Here is a 24,026-nt window from a genome sequence, read left to right as displayed (position 1 = left end):
ATAACCACATCTCTAAAAGCACGTGTGTGTTCATGTGTATCTTATGTACAGAAGCATACAGAAGCACGTGTGTGTTCATGTGTATCTTATGTACAGAAGCATACAGAGAAAGATTTTTATTCAAATACAAGAAAAGACTTTATATTTTAAAATACTTTAAAAAAACAAACTTTTTTGCTGTTCAGAACATTTTAGCAACACTAACTATAGCTAACGCTAAAATGGGTCTTCTGTTTTTTTCAGCCTACCTAGTACTTACACTTACACTAGAAATAGCTCTGGTTCTAAGAGAGAACTGATTACAATTACATTTTGCTAACAGTATATCACTGACCATACGCACTCTGAACGAGCAAGGGAAATACAGAAAAAAAGAATGGATGAATGCTAAATTACTTGCTTATGTCAGTGGGGAGGAGATGTTATGATAATACTGCCTTCAAGACATGTAGATAATTAGGGATAGAGCCATTTTTTTCTCTTCTTGAGGTTTTACTTCTCCTGAAAAATTACCCTCCATTTCACTGTTTTGTTTTCATGCCAGTTGCTAAATAGCAAAAATCCTCAACCCAAATGTTACTTTTTAGTTCGCTTTTGAACCCTGTTTGTCTATGACAGTGCACAGCATAGTATTATATAACAGCTTATAAAAGAGATGTTATAGCCTCCATAAATCAGGATTTTGAATAAATGAAGTAATGAATGTAGGGAATATAAAATGTAAGCTCAAAGTTTCCCTCTGCTGAACGCAGATGAGAATTTTTAAAAGAAAATATATGTATAACACTCCCCCCCCTCCTCTCCCTCCTTCCCCCCCCAAATTTCAATTTCCACTAATACAGAGCTAGAAAGTAAATATCTGATAACAAATGTTCAAAGACGATTGGGTTGAACATTGCACTTTCTTGAATCAGTCACAACATTCCCTAAGAGGCTAATGGGTGCAGAACTAAGCAGTTAGTTTTGATTTTTTGAAAGAAAATAAATTGAAAATATCAGACTGATTCTGAAATCCCTTCACTGACTACGATATAGGTTATTCTTCCTCCACCTTCTTCCTGTGGGTCACAGTATAGAATTTTTATTTTTTTTTTAATTAAAAGAACGTTTTTTAATAGGGTGGATGATGAGAGGGGAGGAAAAGCTGCTTGCTAAATTTGTAGAAGGAAGAATATAATGTGGTAAATTAATAAGACATACAGTATGGAACTCCCTTATACACCAAGAATCATATTTTTTCATAAACATTTGATTCATAACAAAAAGGAATGTTCAGCAGTGTAATACTTCCATCTCATCTTTCTTATATATCTACTTACATATACGTTGTGTGAATTGAACTATTCATCACTATTTTAAATCCACATTAAAGAAAAATGCTTCATATTTTTCACTTAGTTGCATTAGACTTTTATCTGCATTAGATGTTGCATGCAGATAAACTGAGATTTTAAAGGTGACTCTGCATTATGAATTTTAAATGTCCTTGGAAGATAAAAATAGATAGTATAGACTACTGAAGAGCTGAGAATTGATAAGCTTTGAGCTATTCCAAATACAGCATACATAAATATAAAAGCTTGTGGCAAAGGTGAACATTTACCTAGATAGGTAGTGGGCAATACAAGCTTTTGCACAACATAACTTTGCAGATTTTGAAGCCAAACAAGCCTCTGCCCTTCCCTCAAGGGAAACTAAAAAGAAAGAAAGGAGTTAAATACTAAGATTTATATCTGCATCTGAATTTACTCAGCTCAGGTGCTTTGAATCCGATACTTGGCAGCGTTGCTTTTCTAAAGCATATTCCCAATTTGCTTCCTTTTCATATTTCTAAAGAAGAAAAGCAAAATTTTTGTGTGCATGAATTCTAATTGATTTGAAAGATGATTTAAGATCAAAGTGAAAAGTAAGCCTACAACCACTTTTAAATAATTTATTTTTTCTTAATTTAAATAAAGGAGAAAAGCCACATACCAAGCCTTTAGAGAAATGAGTGAACATGTTCATATATACATTACTGAGTAACTGATATAATCAAAAGAAAAAAAAAAAAGGAAAAAAATGTAAATTAAATGTTGACAAAATGTTTTTTGTAGTTTCGTTATTGAGAGGCTTTTCACAAAGTTTGTCTTTTTTTTTTTTTCCCCAGCTCATAAATGTGTCTTTTCTGCAGAACTAAATGGCATTTGTTGCTTCTTCAGCTTTTTGAACGTTATTTGGGAGGTAGGTGCGATATAGGGAAACTCTTTGAAACTCCATTAGCAGATCAGATACCTGCTTAGTTGGATTATCACAGAGCAAGTTAGTAATTCATCTGTGAGTCATGTGTTCATGTCTGTAAATAAGGATAATTATTTTAACCTTCTTTGTGGAAGACTCTACTGAAGAAGCTGACTTCATGAAACACAGTTATTATCATTCTTACTTGTTAAGTAATTGGTGCTCTGCCTTGGATAAAAATGACTTCATCTGCATGAGAACATGAAAAAAAGATTTAAAGACCTTCGATAGTCAGCTCTTCCAAATCCCAACTTCAAAGCCCTGGCTGGACCATTGAGATGTGAACGTTACTAAGTATGAAACACAAAGAAAGAAGAAAAAAAGAAACGAAACAAAACAAAAAAAACCCCCTCACCTCAGTTCAAGTCAAAGCACTTTTCTAAGCCATCTTAATGCTTAATGTTTAACTCTCACTTTATCCAAGACAGACTGTTAGCCCAAGTGATCTTCAAAACAGGATTTACTTGTCACTCTGAACAGACTTCGAAGGAATGCTGGTCTTGTCTGTCCCTATACCACCAAAATTCTCATTTAGATTTCTCAAGTTCTTGTCTCCATGAAAACTGAAATACCATAGCTATTCTACATCCTAGCAGTAATGCCTAGTAGGCCTCTTGAGGTTTACTAAGTCTAGACAGAAAAGGTGTGAGGTAAAGTTTCACTCTGTGCCCTTGCATTAGACCCCTAACAATTCCCTTCGTAAAGTTCAACAATAGAAATCTGATTTCAGATCTCAGGTAATCACCAACATGTACTGGCCATGCAGCACAATCTACTGAGTAGACAGATGGTAAAAAAAAAAAAAAAAAAAAAAAAGTTGATGCATTTCATAATACATAGCATTCATGTATTTATCTTCTCATCTTGGATATTCCTTCCTGAAGTACACCTCAGAGATCACGCCTATTCAGTGAAAATAAGGAAATGAAGGAAATACTGTAAAGAACTCTGCATGTCTGATGTAAGAAAGCTGAGCAGCTAGTGACCAACCAAATGAAATAAATTGATGGCAAAAGTCCAGGTCTTACAGGACAGGTGTCTAATCACACAATTTAAACATACACACACACAGAGAGTAATAATTGGCACCCAAGTCAGCAGTTTCACATGGGAGGCCAAGAATTTAATCAACCATGGGAAATAAACTAACCTCAAGCTTAGAAATGACTCCTACACAACATGATTGAAATACTGCATGTTAATAATAGGTAGCAGTGTTGCATTAGTTGCATTTGTTCCACAACAAAACAACTGCTTTTGTCTCAACAATTTTCAGTTAGAGAATAAGAGCACATGTAATTAGCACACTCATTTGGGGTTAGAGAAACCTTCACTCCAGTAGCCAAAACTTACTGCATGACCCTAGGAAAGCCATTTTTTTTCCCAAAGAAGCTCAGATCCTTACCCTACCTAAATGAAATGATTATTCAAACCAGAAAAATTAGGTTCTTGGAACAGTTTTGAGTATCCCACTATATGGCATTCTCTGCTAATCACAGGTGGCAGTTGTTTCCTAGTTCATGGATATGAAGGTAGCTAAGAATGTAGATAATAACAATGCATTCAAGCGCTACCTTGATGGGAACAGTATGAATCCCTTACAGGCATTCAGAACATTTTAAATCATGATTAAATCACTATCAAGAGCACATACTCTGCCAAAAGGTGATCTAGAATCTTATTTCAAAACATAATAGGGCATTTTATGACACAGAAATCAGCTTAGTGCAGGATTTTTGGCGATAATGTTGTAAGAGTCATCTATGACACTGTGATAGATTCCCATCCTGCATGTTTACCTTCCCAACTAATAATTCATCACGCCTTTGGCAGTCAGCTTGCCTAGCCATGGACTACTATGGAATAGAGCTATGTGTATGCCACAGGACTGTCCATTGGTAACAGTAACAGAAGCAGTGCACGGGAGATGGGAAGTTTATTTTGCGATTAAAACACTGCTGAGTAAAAATTGGTAGGAAGTTATATTGTTTGATGGGTCTTGTCAGCTAAACATTTTCAGATAAGAACGTACACTGCTTTTGGAAACAAATACTGTTCTGCATGGCATTAAGAAATGTATTTTAAAAAATTGTCAACAACTGTGTTTTCTTTTCATAATTTAGATAAAATTGATCATACAGCAATGACTGGAAAACTGAGAAGGGATTCCCTCAGACACTTTCTCTAGACATTCAAGATCAAACAACATTTATGTTTCTTTTTTTTTTTTTTAATAACATTAATCACTAAAAGCTAATAGCACAAGTAAAGACTTGATATCAAAATACCTTGCCATCACATATGTCAAAGGGCATCTTCTTTGAATCATGACAGCACAGTTCATCCCAAACCTTACTGAAAGACTGTATCACACATTGGTAGAAAATAAGAGCAGTTTCTTCAGATGGTTGTATTTAAATATTTACTTGGAACCAGCATTCTAAAAATTGCTCATGCTAATTATTCCAAAAGCACAGCACCAATATATTAAATTGGAAATTCTGTGTATTTGATGTTTCAGTTAAAACTATTAATTGTGAGCAGCCTAAGACTGTCAGCTTTCATTACTTCATATGTATTCATCATTTAAGTTACAGTTCATAAATCACACCATAATCTTAAATGATTTGAAGTTATTTTGCAAATACAGGTTTTTTCTCCCTATTTAGTAAAATGGGAATAATAAAAATAAGGAATTCAGCCTTTTAGGAAATAAATGTCAAGTCTGACAGTAGTTGTAGGGTTCATAGCTGAGACAGACTACTTGCAAAATTGGAAGAAAGAATAAAGAGCAGAGGCACGACAATAACAGTACTGGATGCAACTAAAAGAAAATAGCTTTCAGTTGATGTGCAACTGTATGATTATATTCCCACCATCAGTCAAATCCAATCCCTTCTGCAGATGTTTGTACTTTTCTCTCCTGTTTGGCTATTATGGTTCATTATGTTGAGGGACTAAACTGATTGAAATTTTCATTGAGACGACTGCTGCAGTAAAATGCGTAAAAGAAAAAAGAAATGGAATGCAGGGAGGGCAGGAGGAGAGGGAGTTTTTTTTTTTTTATCACGCAGTAGCTGGTTGCTGTATCAGAAACAGTGCAAAAGAATGGGTGGGGAAGGCTAAATGCATGGCTTTTTAAGACAACAATAAATCATACGCCATATATAGGCCAAAAATGAAAGAGGCTCTGTGTTCAGATGTAAACTTCTGGCAAGACATGGTTTGTTGTCAGGTTCCCAGACACAAAATAGGCACTCTGTTCATTTAGCATGAAGCCCTGCAAGAAGCAGGGAGCTCCGGAGACTCTTGGCTCTTCTCAGTCTCATTAGGTCTGCATATTAATGACTTGCAGCAATATAAAGGGGCCCTGTAGCAGCCTCCCCTTCCCCCTGGTTCCTGGGTTTCCCATCATTAAGGGAACAGTGACTATAGCAGAAGGAAAATAGAGGATACTAATATGCAGGAGATGCTGCACTGCTATGACAGCACTGAGTTCCTTGCCCTGAAATCTTTTAAGACAGGGGTCAGGAAAAAAAAAAACCCAAAAACAACACACTACCAACAACAACAAAAAATAAAAACATGAAAACTGGAGGAACTCAGGCAGTATTTTGTATGACATACTGGTAGCAAATCCTGATACATGACAGAGAATAGAAGAAACAAGGGGAAAGAATCACTGTGTTGAATCACTGAATCAAGACATACCAGACCTTTGGAAGCTGCAGTAGAGAGGAAAGGAAAAGCATTTGTGGCTAAAATGCAGTATGAGGGCAAGAATGAATTCCAGTGCATAGAATCTAAACAAAAAATGTCCCTTTCAAAGGAATCTGACAGTAAGAGAGCAAAGACAGCAAGCTATACACATACGAATAGCACTGCAATGCATACAGTTCCTAAATGGTTCAAATCACAGCTATATCATTACCTCTTAAAGCATTTATTTCCCTTGTTTGGATTGAAAGAAATGTATTTAAGAATACCCTGGCCTTATGCCAGGGTCTCCTGGCATGGAGATCACTTATATTATACGGTTCATTAATTTGAATTAAAAAACAGTCCTCTAAAAATGCTAAGGTATTACACATTCAGAACACCCAATGTGTCTCCAGCCTCTCTGAGCAAAAATCCTCAGAGTCTGGCTGTCATTCAGTCAGCTGGTTCATTCTTTCCCCTGGGAACTCCCCTTGCACTTCACGCTGCCACGCCAGCTGAAGTGCCTACTAAACAGAGTTGCCTAGTGCATTGAAATCTACAGTTGAGGGGGGGGGGGGGGGAAAACCAACCCATAATAAAATGTACAAGAACTTTGGTTTTACTTGCAAGAAGTTTTGCTACAGCCAGTGACGTAGAATGGCACACCCCAAACCTCCAAGATCAAAAGAATTAAGTTCTGCCCCTTGAATACACGGTGTTCAAAATTGTCACCTTGTTTAGATCACCATAATGGCAAGCTGACCTCAACCCAGCCTTCCATGCAATATGCTTATGTGATTTTGTGCCACTCACATTTTACATTCTTACAGGTAACTCTTCTTTCTAGTCTCCCTACTTACAGATTGACTGTTTCCACTTTCTTATCAGACTTACCAGAGGATTGACCTCGATTAGTGGCATCATGATCACTGTCTCCTTGCTCACTGTCTCCATGACCACTGTCCTTAGAGCTTACTATGTCTGCTTCCTGGAATGCAGAACTAGACACAGAAACATCTTTACATTAGAATAAACATTAAAGAGGAACTCATAAAACATTCTTCTGCCATCACATGGCCAAACAAGGTGCTGCAGTCACTCACCCCTGCCTTGTACCTCTGCAGAGCAGCACAGCTCTGCCCATCATGAACAAAACTTGCCTTTTCAGACATAGGTAGCCTAGCCCAAACAGCCAGCAGGCATTGCCACTCTGTCTGTTTTTCATGTATTTGCTATAAATTGGGCATCACTGATGTAAGCTGGATGGCAAAACTTTGACTTAGAGAGGCCAATGTTGTAAGGAAGACTCTATGGAAGGATTAATAAGTATTTAAAGGATGTTTTAGACTAATAAAACATGAGATTTTGTTTTCTTTTCAGATGACTTTGAGACCAATTCAAAAAAGCAGTAATTCATACTCATTTACTTGACAGCGTTTTATTTCATATGTCTACATACATCCATTTTCCCACTGCTTTGCTACTGTTTTACATCTGCAGTGAACACATTTCTGCATCCCATTCACACTTGCTAAAGCATGCATTATGAAAACATGACTAAGGAGCTCATACCTGTTTACCCGTCGGGGTCTGTCAACTAGATAACTGAGCTCAGCACGCTGATGTTTCGTCTAGGAGAAAAAAATACATGGAGAAATATTTGAACACTTGGTATTTCTGTAACCAACATCAGAAAACGCACAAGAGCAGCTCTTCATATTCACTGCAAATGGTGATGTTTAACTGCAAGTAGGCCTACACAGTCTATTTCTGGGATGTATGAAGAAATAAAAACAGCCAAATAATCTTCTTCACACATACGGGAAAGCGTGAGGGATTTTTTCCCCCCAAGTTCTTTGGGATGAGATTCTGACACGTTTTCTCACAGTGCATGCTGTCAAGCATCACAAGGACTCCCACAAAAATCAGCCAAACTATTTCTAGAGTTGTGTACCACTTGCTCTGAGACAAAACTTATTGTAATCTGGTATTCAGCCCGTTTTCAATTCTAGAATATAAAAATAGGGAGAGACAGTATCGTTATTGCACAGTAAGGAAGAAAATACATCAAGACAGCCTTGACTCCTCGGAACGGCAACAGAAGGAAGAGCTTTACAGACGTTTTGAGGGAAAGTCAATGTTAAAAGCCAATACGAGACACTGCACTGCAGAACTTATCCAGCTTTAGAAAATATCATGCAAACCGCGTCAGCCAGCCTGGACAGAGTTCAGGTTTCAGTATTCACATTAAGAGAGTTTTGTTTTCTGCAGCACACAAGCAGAGAGCCACCAATAGCATGTAGGAGCTAACACAGAGAAACGATTAACAGGAGAGCATTATGACAGCCATACGCTGGGACAGAAATTCTCTACACACTGGGCAACACAACACAGACAATGTGTTTAACGAGAGGAAACCGTAAATCTCTGCGTATGATTTCACGGCAAGTCTTTCACGATGCTTTTCTTTGCAAACAAGGCTTTCAGTTACAAAGCGAGGGAGGAAAGAAGAGTCAATTAATAGGCCCTAATTCACACATTAATTAAAGCTCCTGCTAACTGCAGAGATTTTCACGCTCCCAGAAGGGGGTTCCCCCGTAGCCTTTCTCACACATGCTAAGGTTCCAGGGGGGAGTGTTGGGGGAGGAGACGTGGGAGGAAAGCGCACTTTTAAGAAACTCAGAAGCGCTTGCAGCCAATGGCTCGGAGAGCCCCAGCGCTGCTCTACAGGGGCGGGGGCCGGCCCGACCGAGTCGCCCTTCGGTGCGGGGGCTCCCGGCCCTCACGCCTCCCTCTCCTGCAGCCGGCAGGTGAACGGAGAGGCGGGCGAAGCGCCTTCCCCGCCGGGCAGCGGCTTCGTTGGCCGACGCGGGAGCGCAGCGGCGCGGGGCAGCGGTGCGGCCGGCGCCCGAGGGTCCCCCAACGGCCGCCAAGGGCCCGGCGCGCGGCCCGGCCTTACCTCGCTGGACAGGATGCTGCCGTTGGAGATGATGTCGGGCTGCTGGTCGGCGTAGCCGGTCACGATGGCCCCGCAGGGGTTGTGTTCGGCGTCGGTGCTGCGGGAGGGGCTGCAGGGTTTGAGGAACATCAGGTCGGTCTTGGCGGACTCGGGAGTGAGGCAGACCTGGTAGCAGTAGTTCTGGTTGTGGTGGTGGGAGCCGAAGCTGCCCGACTCCTCCACCGGCACCTGCGCCGGGTTGCTGGGCGCGTTGGAGCTCTGCACCAGCATGATGTCCGACTTGCTGAGTTTCTTCTTGCGGGCTCGCGCTTGGCGGCTGCAGCAGGGGCAGCAGCAGCAGCAGCCCAGGCAGCAGTCGCTGGCCAGGCAGGTGTAGATGTTGAGCTTCTTCTCCTTTTGGCAGCGCACGGCCAGCACGATCATGGCCAGCAGGAAGATGAAGGAGACGGAGCCCAGGGCGATGATGAGGATGAGGGTGAGGTCGAGCGAAGTGTCTCCCCCGGAGCGGCTGGGCCGATGCTCTCCGCCGCCTCCGCCGCCCCCCGCGCCCACCCCCGCGCCCAGCGCTCCGCCGCCGCCGCCGCCGCCGGGCCGCTCGGCCGCGCCGTCCACCAGCACCACCTGGATGGCGGCGGTGGAGGAGAGCGGCGGCTGCCCGTGGTCGCGCACTTCGACCACCAGCTCGTAGGGCCGCTGAGGGTCGCGCTTGGCCGGCACTCTGCGCGCCGTCCGCAGCTCGCCCGTTCGCCAGTCCATGCGGAAGAGGCTGGCCTCGTTGCCCCGCACGATGCTGTAGGTGAGGCGGGCGTTGTCGCCGTCGTCGGCGTCCACCGCCGCCACGCGGCTGACCAGGTAGCCCGGCTCGGCGCCGCGCGGCAGCACCTCCCGCGCCGGGGTGCCGTTGCGGCCGGGCAGCGGGCTGACGATGGCGGGAGCGTTGTCGTTCTGGTCCACGACGATGATATTGACGGTGGCGTTGCCGGCCAGCGGCTGCGGTTCCTCTCCGGCGTCGCGAGCCTCCACCTGGAAGCTGAACTCCTTGAGCTGCTCGTAGTCGAAGGAGCGGAGCGCGTAGAGGAAGCCGTTCTCGGAGTTGATGGAGACGTAGGTGAAGACGGACATGCCCTGGATCTGACTCTCAAGGATAGAGTAGGCGAGCTGGGCGTTGGCGCCCTGGTCCCGGTCGGTGGCGCTGACGGCGTAGATGTAGGCGCCGGGCACGTTGTTCTCGCTCACGTACACCTGGTAGACGGGCTGGCTGAAGCGCGGAGCGTTGTCGTTCACGTCGCTCACCCGCACCTGGATGGACTTGCTGGTGCTGAGCGGCGGCTCGCCGCGGTCCCGAGCCACTACGGTCAGCGTGTAGGCGTCGCCGCCCGGCTGCTCGCGGTCCAGCGGCCCCTCGGTGACGATGGTGTAGTAGTTTTTGAACGAGCTCTTGAGGCGGAAGGGCGCGTCGCCCTGCAGCAGCTCGCACTGCACCTGCCCGTTCTCCTCCGAGTCGCGGTCCGAGACGCTGAAGAGGGCCACCACGGTGCCCGGCGCCGCCGCCTCGCTCACCGCCTCCTTTACGGTGGAGAAGCTGATCTCGGGCGCGTTGTCGTTGGCGTCCAGCACCCGCACCAGCACCTTACAGTGCGCCGGCACGGCGTTGGGCCCCAGGTCCTTGGCTTGCACGTACACCTGGTACACGCTGCTCTCCTCGTAGTCCAGCTCGCCGCTCACCTCCAGGCGCCCGGTGCGCGGCGCGATGCCGAAGAGCTCCCGTGCGCGGGCCGATATGTGGCTGCTGAAGGAGTAGATGACCTCGCCGTTCTGCCCCTCGTCGGGGTCGCTGGCGTTGAGCTGCAGCACCAGCGTGCCCGGCGGCGAATTCTCCGGCAGCGATACGGTGTAGACGGGCTGCTCGAAGGCGGGGACGTTGTCGTTGGAGTCCAGCACCCTGATGGTGAGCAGGGCGGTACCGGTACGCTGCTGGGGCTGCCCGCCGTCCACCGCAGTCAGCACGTAGCGGTGCACCGCCTGCTGCTCGCGGTCCAGCGGCTTGTCCAGCACCAGCTCGGCGAAGCGGTTGCCGTCGCCCTGCGTCTGCACGTCGAGTGAAAAGTAGCTGTTGGGAGTGATCTCGTAGGTGCGCAGAGAGTTGGTGCCCACGTCGGGGTCGAAGGCGCTCTCCAGGGGGAAGCGGGTGCCCGGCGTGGCGCTCTCCGAGATCTCCACGGTGAGGTCGGGTTCGGGGAAGGAGGGTGGGTTGTCGTTGATGTCCAGCACCTCGATCTCCACCCGGAACAGCTCGAGGGGGTTCTCCAGGAAGACCTCCAGGTGCAGCAGGCAGGAGGGGCTCTGCTTGCAGATCTGCTCGCGGTCGATCTTCTCGTTCACGTAGAGCACCCCGGTTTCCAGGTTGAGTTCCAAGTAAGGGCTGCGCGAGTTGGACGCCGTCTGAAAGCGGCGAGCCGAAAGTTTTGTAATGTCCAAGCCCAGGTCTTCGGCGATATTCCCCACGAACGTGCCATGCTCCTGTTCTTCCTGCACCGTGTAATGGAGCTGGCCGAGGGCCCCCTCCAGCATCCAGAGCGAGGCAAAGAGGAATAGCACGATCATCTCCAACGGGGAAAGAGATCCCCCCTCCCCAACGCCACCTCTTCTTCCTTTTCCAAAAGCCTCCACCACCTCCTCCTCCGAAAGCACACAGCACAGTGCGTGCGCCTGTGTGTGGATGTGTGTGCGCGACTCTGTGTGTGTGTGTGTATGTGTGTGTGTGTGTGTGTGTATGTATGTGTGTGTATGTGTGTGTGTCCGCGCCTGCGAGCGTGTGGCGAGAGAGGGAGCGGGGAGGGGGAAGGAAGGGGGGCTCCGGCTTAGGGGGGGGGGAGTGCGCTAGGTATTATTTCTTCTGAATCATGTCAAGATTTTTTTCACCCCCATCTCCCTCCTATTTGTTACGAGTATTATTGTTTCACACGCTGACCAAATGAAGAAGAAAGGCGTCCCCACTTCATCTGTGATCTTCGAAATCAATGGCCAACTAATAATAGCTATTAGCTGCCCGCATCTACAGACACACAGTAGCCCGCTTTTATTTATTCCGAGAGTCTTGGCACTGCACCGCGGCAGCAACAGCGGCGGCAGCAGCAGCAAATCCCAGGGAAGAAATTTTTGTATTTCAGGATTGTCCTCGGTTTGTCTTCCTGGTGGGAGCCGGAGGGGGAGAAGCTGCTGGCGGAGCCGGTGGACATGCCCTCTTCGGAGGCGAGAAAAAGGCAGAAAATCGCGAAATTAAAAAAAAAAAAAAAAAAAAACACACACACAAAAAAACTAGAACCCGCAAAAACGTTTCATATAAAAAACGGCAGAGAACAGCTTCTCTACCCAAACTTTCATTCCCTGATTTCTCTGGGATTTCCTCTTTTTATGTCAAGATCTTAGATTTTTCTCTCTTCTATCAACAGTCTTTCGTTTTCTTCTTTTATTGCTATCATTACGTTCATCATCATCACTCTGGGTTTTATGGACGTGCCGATCAGTTTCGCTTTTTTTTTTTTTTTTCCTCTCTCCTCTCTTGCTGCTTTTGCGCCTAACCCCTCTCTTTGCTTGCTGCTGCTGCTGCTGCTGCTGCTGCTGCTGCTGCTGCTGCTGCTGCTGCTGCCGCCGCCGCCGCTCTCCTCCCGTCCCGGCTCCAACCCGGCTCCGCTCCTCTGATCTCTGCCGGCAGTTTCTGAGCTCGGAGCGCTCGGCTTTGCTGTTTTTGCGCAGCGCTCGGCTCCTGCCAACCAATCGGCTGGCAGCAACGCCCCCGGGGGCGGCACCCTATTGGCCGCGCCGCACGTCAGGTTGGCTGCATCAGAGGCGGGTAGGCAGGCAGGCGAAGCAGCGCAGGCTGTGCGGGCAGGCAAAGCGGGCAGCGTAGGCAGGCAGGCAGGCAGGCAGGCAGGCAGGCAGGCAGGCAGGCAGGCAGGCAGGGGAGACAGGGCGGGCAGCGCGGGCGGATGGACGAGCAGGCAAGCAGACAGCTATCTACCTACCTAACTACCTACCTACCTATGTAACTAGGCAGCTATTCACCTGGCGCAATAAGGGAAATCACTGCTCGTCATCAGCGCGCACGCACGGCTAATGATAAACAGCCATCTCCTTAGAGAGGGAGTTTCCACCAGCCACCAACTTTCCTTTCCGAGCGCGGCAGCGTTGTTAGGAAAACCGTAAACAAAGGGAAACTTGAGAAAATGCCTCCCCCTCTCCCCTCCCCTTGGGCTGCCTTAGCTAATTAGTTTGTGTAACAGTGGAGAAAGCGCGACTTTCCTTCCATCCGCGCTGTGTTTCCAGCTCCGTCCAATCCCAGGTGCCACGGCCCCGTGCCTTTTTCCCCCGCTTTATCTGTGGAATTTCCCCTCGCGGAACAGAAACGGGTGCGGGTGGGATGGAAAGGAGCCCCGTGCCTCACGGGGAAAGGGCAGCGCCTCGCTCTGTGTGTGCGCGGTAGGGCAGCGAGAGGCGGCGAACGGAGAGCCGCGGTTTGCTCGTTTCCCAGCGAGCGGCTCCATTCCGGGCAGCGCTGTCCGCGGCGTTCCCTGTGCCGCTGCGTGGATTCCGCCGAGGGCTGTGGACAGGAATGCTCCGGTGCTGCGCTCCGCGGCTCAAAGCCCTCCTCGTGGCACCCAGACAGCGCCAAATAAAGTCACTCCTTCCACCGGAGGCTGTCCGGGTTCGGGCAGAGGGCAGGAGGCAGAGCTGGGCGGTGCTGGTGTCCCTGACGGGTTCCGTTACGGTCCGGACCGTGCGTTACCTGAAGTTACATCCTGTAACGTTACAAAAAAAAAAAAAAAAAAAAAAAAAAAGCAACAAAAGAGAACAGAATATTACATGTAATTCTCTCCCCCAATAAATGTTTTACTGTTTCTAAAGGACATCACTCAGAGCGGTGACCACGACCCAGCCGGGGCAACGAGCGCTCTCCGCGCACACTGCGCTGCTCTCCGCACTTTCCGTTGCGGTCGCACAGCAACGCGTCACTCCCCGCACAGCAGACGCATCCCCGCGGCCCTGGGGAGCGATGGGGCCGCGTGGAAGCGAACCGCGGGCAGAGCAGCCGCCGGCAGCTGCGTGACCCCGGCGTCAACGCCCGGCGCGGGGACGCGGCGGTTGGCAGCAGGACGCGCGGGGCGATGACAGCCGCTCACGGCCTCCGGGATCCCGCGGGGCACAGCGCGTTGGGGGCGGAGGGCTCCGCGTCCTGCGCGACGGCCGTTGGCGGAGCCCTCCCAGCGGCCAGCGGCCACCCCCGCGCCGCCGCCGGCCCGGCCGCAATCGCGGGCGTCGGGCGCCTCCCAGCGGCTGCAGCGCCGCACTGCGCCTCCCAGCCCCGCCCGCCGGCCCCGCGGGGGGAAGCGGGGGGCCCGGCCTTTCGCTCCCCGCGGAGCTTCGCCCCGTCCCCTCCCTGCCCGCTGCGGGCGGGGGCGCACGTCGCTCTGCCGACAGTCAGGAGCTGCCCGGCTCCGGCTGCTACTCCAAGCCCGCGGTGGCGAAGGAGACGCGTGAAGCGGGTGCGGAAAGGCAGCGTCCGGGAGCGGGGAACCGTCGGTGCGGTGCGCTCCCGAGCGCCACGCTGCCCCCGCAAGCCCGGCCGGCGTTTGCCGTACATCGGCTTTCCTCGGGAAAAGCCGGCGGCCGCGGGCGGGAGGTGCGGGGCCGCCGCGCAACAGCCGCAGACGGGGGAGCGGTTCGGAGCCCTTGGCACACTGCGGCCGGGCGTCACCCACGCTTGGGGCGGGGGCGACGGGACTCGACCGGCAGCGGCCGTCGAGGAAATCGGGACCGAGGTGAGGGCGGCCGGCAGGGCACGATGCTCGGATCAGATAGATGCATATCTATGCTTCTATGCGCGGTGCGAACAGCCCCGCTCCCGCCGCCCCCAGCTGGCGCTGCCGCGGGGCTCCGGCTGCGGCCGCAGCTCGGCGCTCAGACCCCCGCCCGCTCCCCGGGCGCCTCCATTTTGTGGGTGCGCTCCTCTGCCGCTCGTCGGGCCGCGCCGTGTTAAACCCCGAGCGGTGAATTAAAAGCGTCGCTGATCTGAGGCAGCCCTCTAATGCGGAATGACAAATTGCATTTGGGCGATAACATGAACGAGAAAATGATTTATGGATTTTTGCGACGGTCTGAGCAAATGAAGGCAACGTGAATTATACATCCTAATGTGCAGTATATCATTTTCTAATAACACTGCTTTAGTTCTAATGCTCTACGCCGCTCTCTTCGATAGGGGGTATTGATTAAATGAAAATTCAGAGGGCTATCTTTAAACTGGGTGCGTATCTGCTGCAGGCACGGGGCGAGGTTTGTGTGTTTACCCATCGCTAACACAGACGGCTGCCACCGGACCTCTGGCACTGCTGCTTTCAGCTTTTCTATCTGCCATCGTTTAATTTGGCAGTTACTTCACCAAATGAAGAGATATCTCTCGTATCGCCACGCTTCACCCCGTGCTGCGGTCCAGAGATGTAAATAGATGGCATCAGGTTTGTATACCCGTGGTGCAGGCAGGGATAGTAGCACCTTAGGAAGCCCTGCTCTCTGCCAGCATCCTCAGGTGCCTCCTTGGCACTCCAATGGCAGTGGCTGCCAGGGGGGGCGTTTTTCTCGTGGAGAACATACAATAAATAATGCTCTTGCTCAACCAGGACTTTGCTAGCATCTCTTTTTACTGTATTGCACTGAATTTCTTAAACAGAAGAAACTTCTCGTTTAACTCATGCACAGTGGGAGTAAAGCAGCTTGAAAAGATGAGTGCATGTGCACAAGGGGTGAGAATAGCTGTCACTCATGAGGTGGCTGAGCCCCAGATTCAGCTTCATTACAGTGCCCCAAGCCCAAGGCTTCCAGCCTCACAGCCACATTCTCTTGCCCTTCAACACAGGGCAGTGATTGATGAAGTCATAGCGACACGAGCAATGAATATTCCCAATTATTTCAGTGGTCCCTAGGCTAAAATCTTGACACTAAGGACAAGCAAAACCTGCACTCGTTTGAATTGGCTTAAAACAGAGATGGGGAAGATGAGGTAGAGGATTTTTGCACTCGTTTTGGGGTTAACTGATTATTTTTCATTACCCAATCACAGTATCTCAGTTGTTTTAAAACAAAAAGAGTCACATAGGTCAGAAATGCCCAAGTGCTGTATTTTGCATTGAGAAAATGCTTTCCTAACATGGTTTGCAGAGTAGAATGCTGCTCCCAACTGTTTATTTCAGTTATCAAAATGAAGTTCGGGTATTGGCCTTTGTCTGAGAAATATTGTGGCCTCTTTACTGTCTCTGAGTTAAAAACACTGAGAATGGTGGATTTCCCCCCCTCTTCTCTCTTCTACCCCTAATCGTAGATTGCTATTGCTTTGTGTAATTTTAATTACCTGGGTTTTAAAAAATATATACAAACCCTACCCAGGACCCCTTTGAGAGAATAACAGCTCTTAGTGCCAGAAAGATTACTGGAATCAATGATGTGATTAGGACTGTAAATAAGATCTAAAAGATGTCACCATTAGAAAAAGCCTGCTCTGCTAACTGGAAGATGTGTATGTGTTACTGAAAGGGCCATAGGATGAAAATCCTGCTTCAAACAGAGGTCGATACTGCACAATTTCAGAAATTAACTAAGAGGCCTGATTAAGGTTATTTGTGTCAGAGGGAAAGGTTCACTGCCACCACTCCCTCAATGGATTTCTTTCTTAATTGCCAATGAGGAGACAAAACAGGAAGGCTACCCCATTTGGCTAATCAATAAAAAAGCCTGCCTTCATGTTTGCCTGAGGAGCTCTCCTTGGGTCAGATCAATACACAGCCACCAAAGTTCTCACAGAGGTCACCAGCAATCGAGACATTCTCTGATGGCTTTCAAACAACACCAGAGCCAAGCATCTGCTGCGAGCTTGTAGATGTAAGCAGAATTGGAGCTACAATGTTAATCATCATCCTCATGCTTATGGGAGGACTCCTAGTGATAAAAACAACTCGTTGTATTTATGACCTTAGACAGCTGTTTTAATAAATGAAGACAAAGTATTACTCCATTACACACTCTGTACTGTGCCAGTGATCAGATCTGATCTCCAGAAGGTGCTGGGAGTTTTTGTAAGTAAGGATTACAGTGGATACACTGCAGTCCGGAATGGAGTTGCACTGGGTGCATGCTTTAGGGATTTAAGGCCAGCTTCTGCTTCCTTTTGTTTGTCCCTGAGCATTCGTACAGATTTCAAGTTGACAGCTCAAGCAGCAAGAGGCTGCTCAGCATCATGCAGTAAGTGGGTATAGTCCATTTCTCCTATCCCACTTTCTCCAGCTTTCAAACAGTTATATTATCATGTCTATTAGAAATAATGCCAGCCTGCTTTAATGACTCGTGGTCTTAGCTGATATAGGCCTGTGTTGAGATAACTACAACAACAAAACAAAACAAACCCTCTGATATTCCATAGTTAAGCTCTCAACATTTTCCTGTCACCGGGCATTATTAGAGCAACCATATCAGAGCACCTGAAGTCCTGGTCACTTCAGAGCACTCACTTCTGCATGACTGGCTTATGCTAACTACATGGGGTCCAATTCCTATAAGCTTGCCTCATGTTGTGTTATTTTTTATCTGTTCTCTACATGATGGGAAATCTGACTATATTGAATTCATTTTTATGGTAACATTACAGGTTCACTGTAAACCCATGGAAATCACATTACAGAAGGCAATCAGTTTAAAGCACATACTCCGTTTAATTCATCTATTTACTTGCAGGAGGGAGACAATGTCCCCGCATCTAACTTACCTGATGAAGATGTTTCCTAGAAAATTCTTCAATAAGGCAAATTATCTATCATTTAACTAGAATTTTCAGAAATGCAGTTTAGTCCATAGGTAGAAACCAGGTATCGCATCAGCTGAGAATCAAAACGTTATCCCCTTTATCAAGGCAGGCATCATCAAGCCCCTATTTTCTGTATACATCCCTGTCTCTCTGCTATGGTTCAATCAGCTGCATTCATTTTATTTTATTTTTTAAGTTTATGGGAATCCAGTTGACGTGTATTCGAATTTAACAAATTCTGCTAAGCTCGAATGATTACTGGTGCAAACGAGGACAAAAGTACAGTGAAAAACTCCGGTAGCTTGAGATACTGTTAAGCTTCTTATTATACACTTGAAGTTGTAGGTAAATATAGCTACTCATGATAAAGAAACTTGTTCTGTTGATTTTCTTTTCAACGGAAAGTTCAAGCCTTGAACTAAAGCGTGGCTTGTCTTGAGGTTCAGCTTGAAAGCAGTATTTAAGAATGTAGAGATTTTATTCTTATCTTTACAATAGGGTATGTATGATGCTTGACAGAATAAATACAAAAAAAAAAACAGGTTCCCCAGAAGCATTTACATTCTTAGGCCTCAGTTTTCTGCACATATAGCCATCAGCACAATTCTTTCCTGAGTAACCTTGCCGGCTATGCAACAGGCAATAATAACACTGACTAGGAAGGGAAAGAAGTAAGATGGGGAAAGCGATGTTAAAATTATTTAATCACTCCAGAAAAGAGTGCACATCTGTATTTTTATAACTATTTTATGTGAAGCTACATGCACTACCAGTGGGTAAGTTTGCATTTTTTCTATATGAATCTTCCCATAAGACCATACGCTCAGCTGCTTGCCTTTCATCTCTAAGTTGCAGGTGGGCAGTGTTGGCCTTCCCATAATGCTATTGAAGGGCCCCCGTTTCAACGTTTCGACCTTGAGGAAGTTCCAGCTGTTCAGAAAGGTATCAGAATAACCAAGGAAGATACGTTATTTGCCTATGTAAGAAAAATACTGGTGCTCGATTCAAAACTTTTGCCATTCACTCTTGTTTTTGGAAGAGTGAATTGTAGCAGATGGAGGCCTCAAGTGGTTTTTCCTATCCTCAGGAAGATGCATAAAAGCGAGGAGTGCTTAAAAAGCTTCAGTTTACACACTCTGAAGTTTATAAGCTGGTCCTTGAAGAATCTATGCTAGATAGATTCTCTCGCAGCTCCTGCTTAGAGCGCAGCCTGCATGACAACAGCTGTGTGAGTTCATAAGTTCCACACAATTGCTGTGGAGGATGAACACCATTTTTCTCAAAGTAATTATTTCTGGGGTTGTGCAGAGCTGGATATGGATTCAAAGCATGTATACACTTATCCACACATTTACTACTCCCACTGGTGGCAGGGAACAGGAGAAAGAAGGGAAAAAATGGCACATATGGAGAAAAAAACATGTAGAATGGAAGGAAAGGAAAGTCAAGAGAGCTAAGGCACAGAAAAATAACTAAAAACATATCAATGCAACAAAAGTAGCGAGGGAAAAAATAATAAAATAAACCAAACAAATTACACACGAAAACAAAAAAAAGCAACTACACCGTAATAACATGGCTAAATACCCTACCAGACTTCTTAGCATCCCGAACTATTGCAATCTAACTAAAACTGCTAGCATTCCCTTTCCCCCTTGTTATCAACAGGCTTTAAAGCTGCACAGAAGAGCTCAGAGCTGTTAGCTATCACTTAATTAGGTGAAGTAGGAGTAGCCCATGCTATAGATCTCAACGGTCCGCAGTCTGCTGTTATGGGTGTTGGGGCCTGGTGTTGCTACAGCCGCAGCTTTTCAATTAAGAAATCAAAGCATGACCACGGCTGTGCCAGCAGCGGTCCCTGGGCACCCCAGGGCTGTGCCCTGCTCAGCAGAACCTCACAACGAGGGGCACCGAGTGCTGCGCCTCGCTCAGCAGCACTGGGGAAATGTTATTCCCTAAGTATGAAAGACGCATAATAAATTGATTTTCAAATTGCTCGTGTTGCTGCTCCTCGTGTGCCTGTGCTTTGTGGCTGTGTGCTATTGAAAGATCCCTCCCCTCTGCCCAGCGGTCCTGCAATTTGTTCACTGGAGTGAGGCACTCAGATAGGACCAGAGGTCTGTTCTGGGATAGGGTCTTTCTCAGGACAGCTTCTGTTGGATCAGTGCGCACGATGAGCAGTGCTGCGGGTGTTGGATCTGAGCTGGCTGATGCCTGCAGGATTTTAGCCTCTCCGGGTACAGTAGCACGGCACGAGGCACGCAGCACCAAGCAGGAAAAGATGATCTTACAGTTAAATGTCTTGCATGCCCTATGCTGTTGTACGTTAATGTATGCAATGTGTGCCCCAGCTCCCCACTTTTGGGAGAGGTTGCAGCACTATCGGCAAGTGTATTTTGACACAAATGCTAACAAAGCACTGGGGTGCGATGAGGGGGTGATTGCTGCTTTATGGGGTATGGGAGGCTGGCATGATTAGCACCAAAGCAGCTTGCAGCCACATGTGACTGTCTCATAATATGCCTACAAGCAAGCTGCTGAATCACACCTGCTTCCTTTAATTCTGGCGTTTTCTCGTTTTGCAGCCTTTGCTATGCAAATCTTTTTGAAGTACCACATGCATATACAATCCTATACATATGGTTATATGTAATTACACAGACCTTGATGTTGAGCTTGGAAAGATGCTGCAAGATGCGTGTGCGTGGGAGAGGGGAGCGCAGCTGCCATGGAGTTCAGCAGGAACAGAGGACCCTGCCTTGAGTCAAAAGCAACCTCTTGGAGTTCCACGCAGGCACAGCTCGGTGCTGCCCGAGCTTGGTCTGAGCTTCCAAACACCAGCGTGTGGCCAGCATCTCTCCCAGCAGCTGTTGCTTCCAGAGGATGATCCGGCACATTTTGCAGCTGGGGGAGGCAGCAGCTGGATTGTAAGCAATCGGTGTAATGCCATGCAAAGAGCTCTGCCCATAAAAGCAGCGATGCAGTGCACTGTTGCATAGTAATCTGCACTGCTGTACGGTTGCGACAGGATTGTTTGTCCCCCAGACACAGAGCAGGAGTCAGTTTGGTGGAGGAAAACGTAACTTGGGCACTGTGATAGCTCTGCACAAGCTGGGCATGAAAGTAAAGGGATTTGCAGAAAAAGAAGGGAAAAGGGGCTGAGACAGGAAAGACTCAAATAGAGAGAAGAGTGAAATGGAAGAATGAAGCATGTAAATGCGATTTAGTGTAGAGTGGGAAGCTCTTGGAAATGTTGTAGGAAAGCCTGGATTTTCTTAGCTTTAAAGAGCAGTCAGGAGTTTGCAGGCTTTCACTGATTATCACAGATTCCCGTTACTGCAGGACACAGTAAAAGTGAATTCTTTCCTGCAAACAGTGGGGTCAAGAGCAGAGTGGGAATATTTTTTAATGATTTACCACCATTACTAGTTGTGTTCTCTCAGAGGCTTTAATTGGGAAAGTCTCATCTGTAATAAGGTGTTAAAAGGTTGTCTGCAGCTCTCCCCTGGAGCTGTAACGTCTGGCTGTAGGGACCCAGGGAGCACTGGTGTCTCACAGTTTTAGTCTGACTGTAGTTTCTAAGAAGGATCTGAAGGTGATCAGAAACCATTTGTAATGCTCAGTTTCCTGGGGAGGGAGCAGGGGAGAGGAAGGATGCACACTTTTGACCCTTTGCCATGTTTGGCTCAGCACAGAAAGGAACATAACATAATTAGGAAGGAAGAAGTAACCTTTATGATATTACCAAAGTGCCAATAAATAGCTTCAGAATTGCTGCTCTTATTGCAGTCAAAGATAGAAAAGCCAAATAATAGTTGTATACATTGATTTTGCAGTGTAACTGTAGGCTTACAGGGCAGAATTCAGAAGATTTTCACATTATCAAAAGCCTTTATCTACAGAATTGCGTACATAAATTTCTAAATATTAATGCTCCTTTTCTAAATTTCAATAGGTAGTACATATTCTTAACCACTTTGTGTTGTGGTCTCTGGAGGAACCACCACTATGGAGGATAATATCTGACTGGTATTCTAATCTGAGATATCACAAAACATTTGGCTAGGAAAAGAAATACGTAACCACAGTTTTTTCCTCCTGCCAAAATGACCTTTCTGTGTAAGAATTTGGTTCTGAATATTTCTAGAAGTGTCTGCTGTAATAAAGCAGCTTCCAGATCTTACGTGTTTTCCGGAAAAGGCAAACACAGACATTTGATGTATTACCAAAGATTGCAGCTCGTACTGTTGCTTTGGTAGTGGTGGTGATGTGGAAGAACTGCTTTAATACTCTGTGCCTCGGTCTTTTTATATCTATGTCTGTCTGAATCTTCTATATATATAAATGACACGATGGGTATAATATTATTTCTCCTCTGTGAAACACTTCATTAGATCAGAGAGTAAAAATGGTTCTGTACAGGAACTGCACTTCTCTATCATGTGTGAGCCTAATCTGAGGAGGGCTTTCCAGAAGTCTGCCTACTGAAATGAGGCACAAGTTGAAAAGTCTGCTTTGGATGTTCTAAACACAGAAGTCTGAGAACCTTTTGTAGGAACTCAGCATGGTTTGGCAGTTTGAAAAGGGCAATGTTAGTGGTTTCTGTGCTGCATCAAAAGCATTGTGGCCAAAATGCAGCCTGATATAAAAGTGTTTGGCTCATTCAAAGGTCTTGAAAATATTTAGATAGGTAAATTTTGCAGTGGCAAGGTTTACTGGTTGTCCACTCTATGCTAGTTCATTTATAATATCTGTCTTAACTTGGAAGAAGTCAGCTGATGTTCTGTACTGCTTGATTTGCCTAATATGGTAGAAGTGTGATTATACGATTAACCTGAATTTGATCCAGCTTGTTCTTGCTGGATGATCAGATATCACATATATGATCTCTCCACTCATGTATAGAAGATGCTAATCACATATTAATGATCTAATAATCCCAGCAGAAGTATTAAAATCTCTTTGAATTAGAACAGAGGTTTCCTTGGTACCATCTGGTCACCAAATGTGACGTTAGGCAATAACAGCTCTCAGTTTGTGAGAGTGGTAGAAAAAGATTTACAAAATGGTTTAACCTTTCCAGCAATAAGAGCATCATAACTTATGCATCTGTTCTGTTGCCATTTAAATAGCTGGAGGTTTTTTGCACTGATTTTTATTTGGAGTAAGATAAGATATTGCTTCGTTTGTCCTTCAAATCTATCTGTGTTTGTCAGCCAGTGGACAAAAGTTCTTTGGTGATGGCACTGTGTGTATTTGTTTGTTTTTCTCTTACAGGAACAATATGAAGTTGCTTTCTCTGGCACTCTCTGCAAACAGAAGAAGTTTTGCCTGAAATTGGGAATGTTCTGTATCCAACCAGCATATGTTTTAGCTGAAATGTTTTGGAATCATAAGCTTTGTGTTTATAATTTGACGCTATATTCAATTTTTAACTTGGCTCTCTAAACTCTATACATGCATACACACACATACATGCAAGTGGAAATAAAACTGTTTGTTGCAGAACTCAGACTTTGCATTTAGTGAACATGTGAAATCCTGAGGAAAAGCCCATAGGCAGTTAGGACACACTGAAATCCTAGAACCAGCAAGATGGAGAGCCTTTTTTAAAAAGAAAAAGTATGTCATCTCGTCTTTCTATTTTTTGACAACTACATTTTGGGTTGAAATCAAACCGAGGAATAAAAGAATAATTAGTTTAACTGCAAGTAATGATACATCTTGGAACAGGAAACCAAACTTCTGTGCCTTCTATTTTCCTTTCTCTTCCTCAGACTAAAGGAATTTGATTAGAAATTGGAACAAAGTGCTTGAAGCTTTCATTTTAATAATTACGGAAAGTAAAGTAAGTAAAAAGAAAGCATGCATTGCTTTTTGATTATCTTTTTATGGAGGTTATAACCAGAGTTGTTTTCTTATAGCTTTAAGCTGAGTTGCCACAAGCGCTTATTCTTAACAAAATAAGCATGGGCCAGATCCAGAGTTGTTCAAGCAAATAGCAAGATTTCAAGCAATTTCAGTATTCTTTTGATCAGGCACTTAATCTTCTAGAAAATGCTGGGCTTAAAAGGACTATTGTGTATATGGTGCTGACTGCATATAGAGTTTGGAGTTTGAGTTTGTGTCTAATGGAGAAGAGGAAAGAAATTTACTAACAGATTTTCTGTAAGTATTCTTTCACTTCATTTTCATTCTATTCCCTTTCCAGCTGTTTTTGCATAATAAAAGTTTAAG

At 46.1% G+C, this 24,026-nt stretch overlaps 1 protein-coding gene across 2 annotated transcripts in view; it reads right to left on the bottom strand.

Moving 5' to 3' along the window:
• PCDH10 (protocadherin 10) overlaps positions 1-11,542 on the bottom strand; it is a gene marked incomplete at both ends in the record, with an annotated part of 33,149 nt that extends 21,607 nt beyond the window's left edge. For both annotated transcript variants that reach the window (XM_079535107.1, XM_079535108.1), the window contains 3 exons: positions 6,874-6,980; positions 7,552-7,610; positions 8,939-11,542. In XM_079535107.1, coding sequence (XP_079391233.1) covers positions 6,874-6,980; positions 7,552-7,610; positions 8,939-11,542 — 2,770 coding nt within the window. The remainder of the gene's footprint in view (positions 1-6,873; positions 6,981-7,551; positions 7,611-8,938) is intronic.
• Between the last annotated feature and the right edge of the window lie 12,484 nt (positions 11,543-24,026).

The sequence above is a fragment of the Tetrao urogallus genome (genome assembly GCF_951394365.1).
Source record: "Tetrao urogallus genome assembly, chromosome: 4".
Taxonomy (NCBI): domain Eukaryota; kingdom Metazoa; phylum Chordata; class Aves; order Galliformes; family Phasianidae; genus Tetrao; species Tetrao urogallus.
This window is presented reverse-complemented; position numbering and strand designations above follow the sequence as displayed.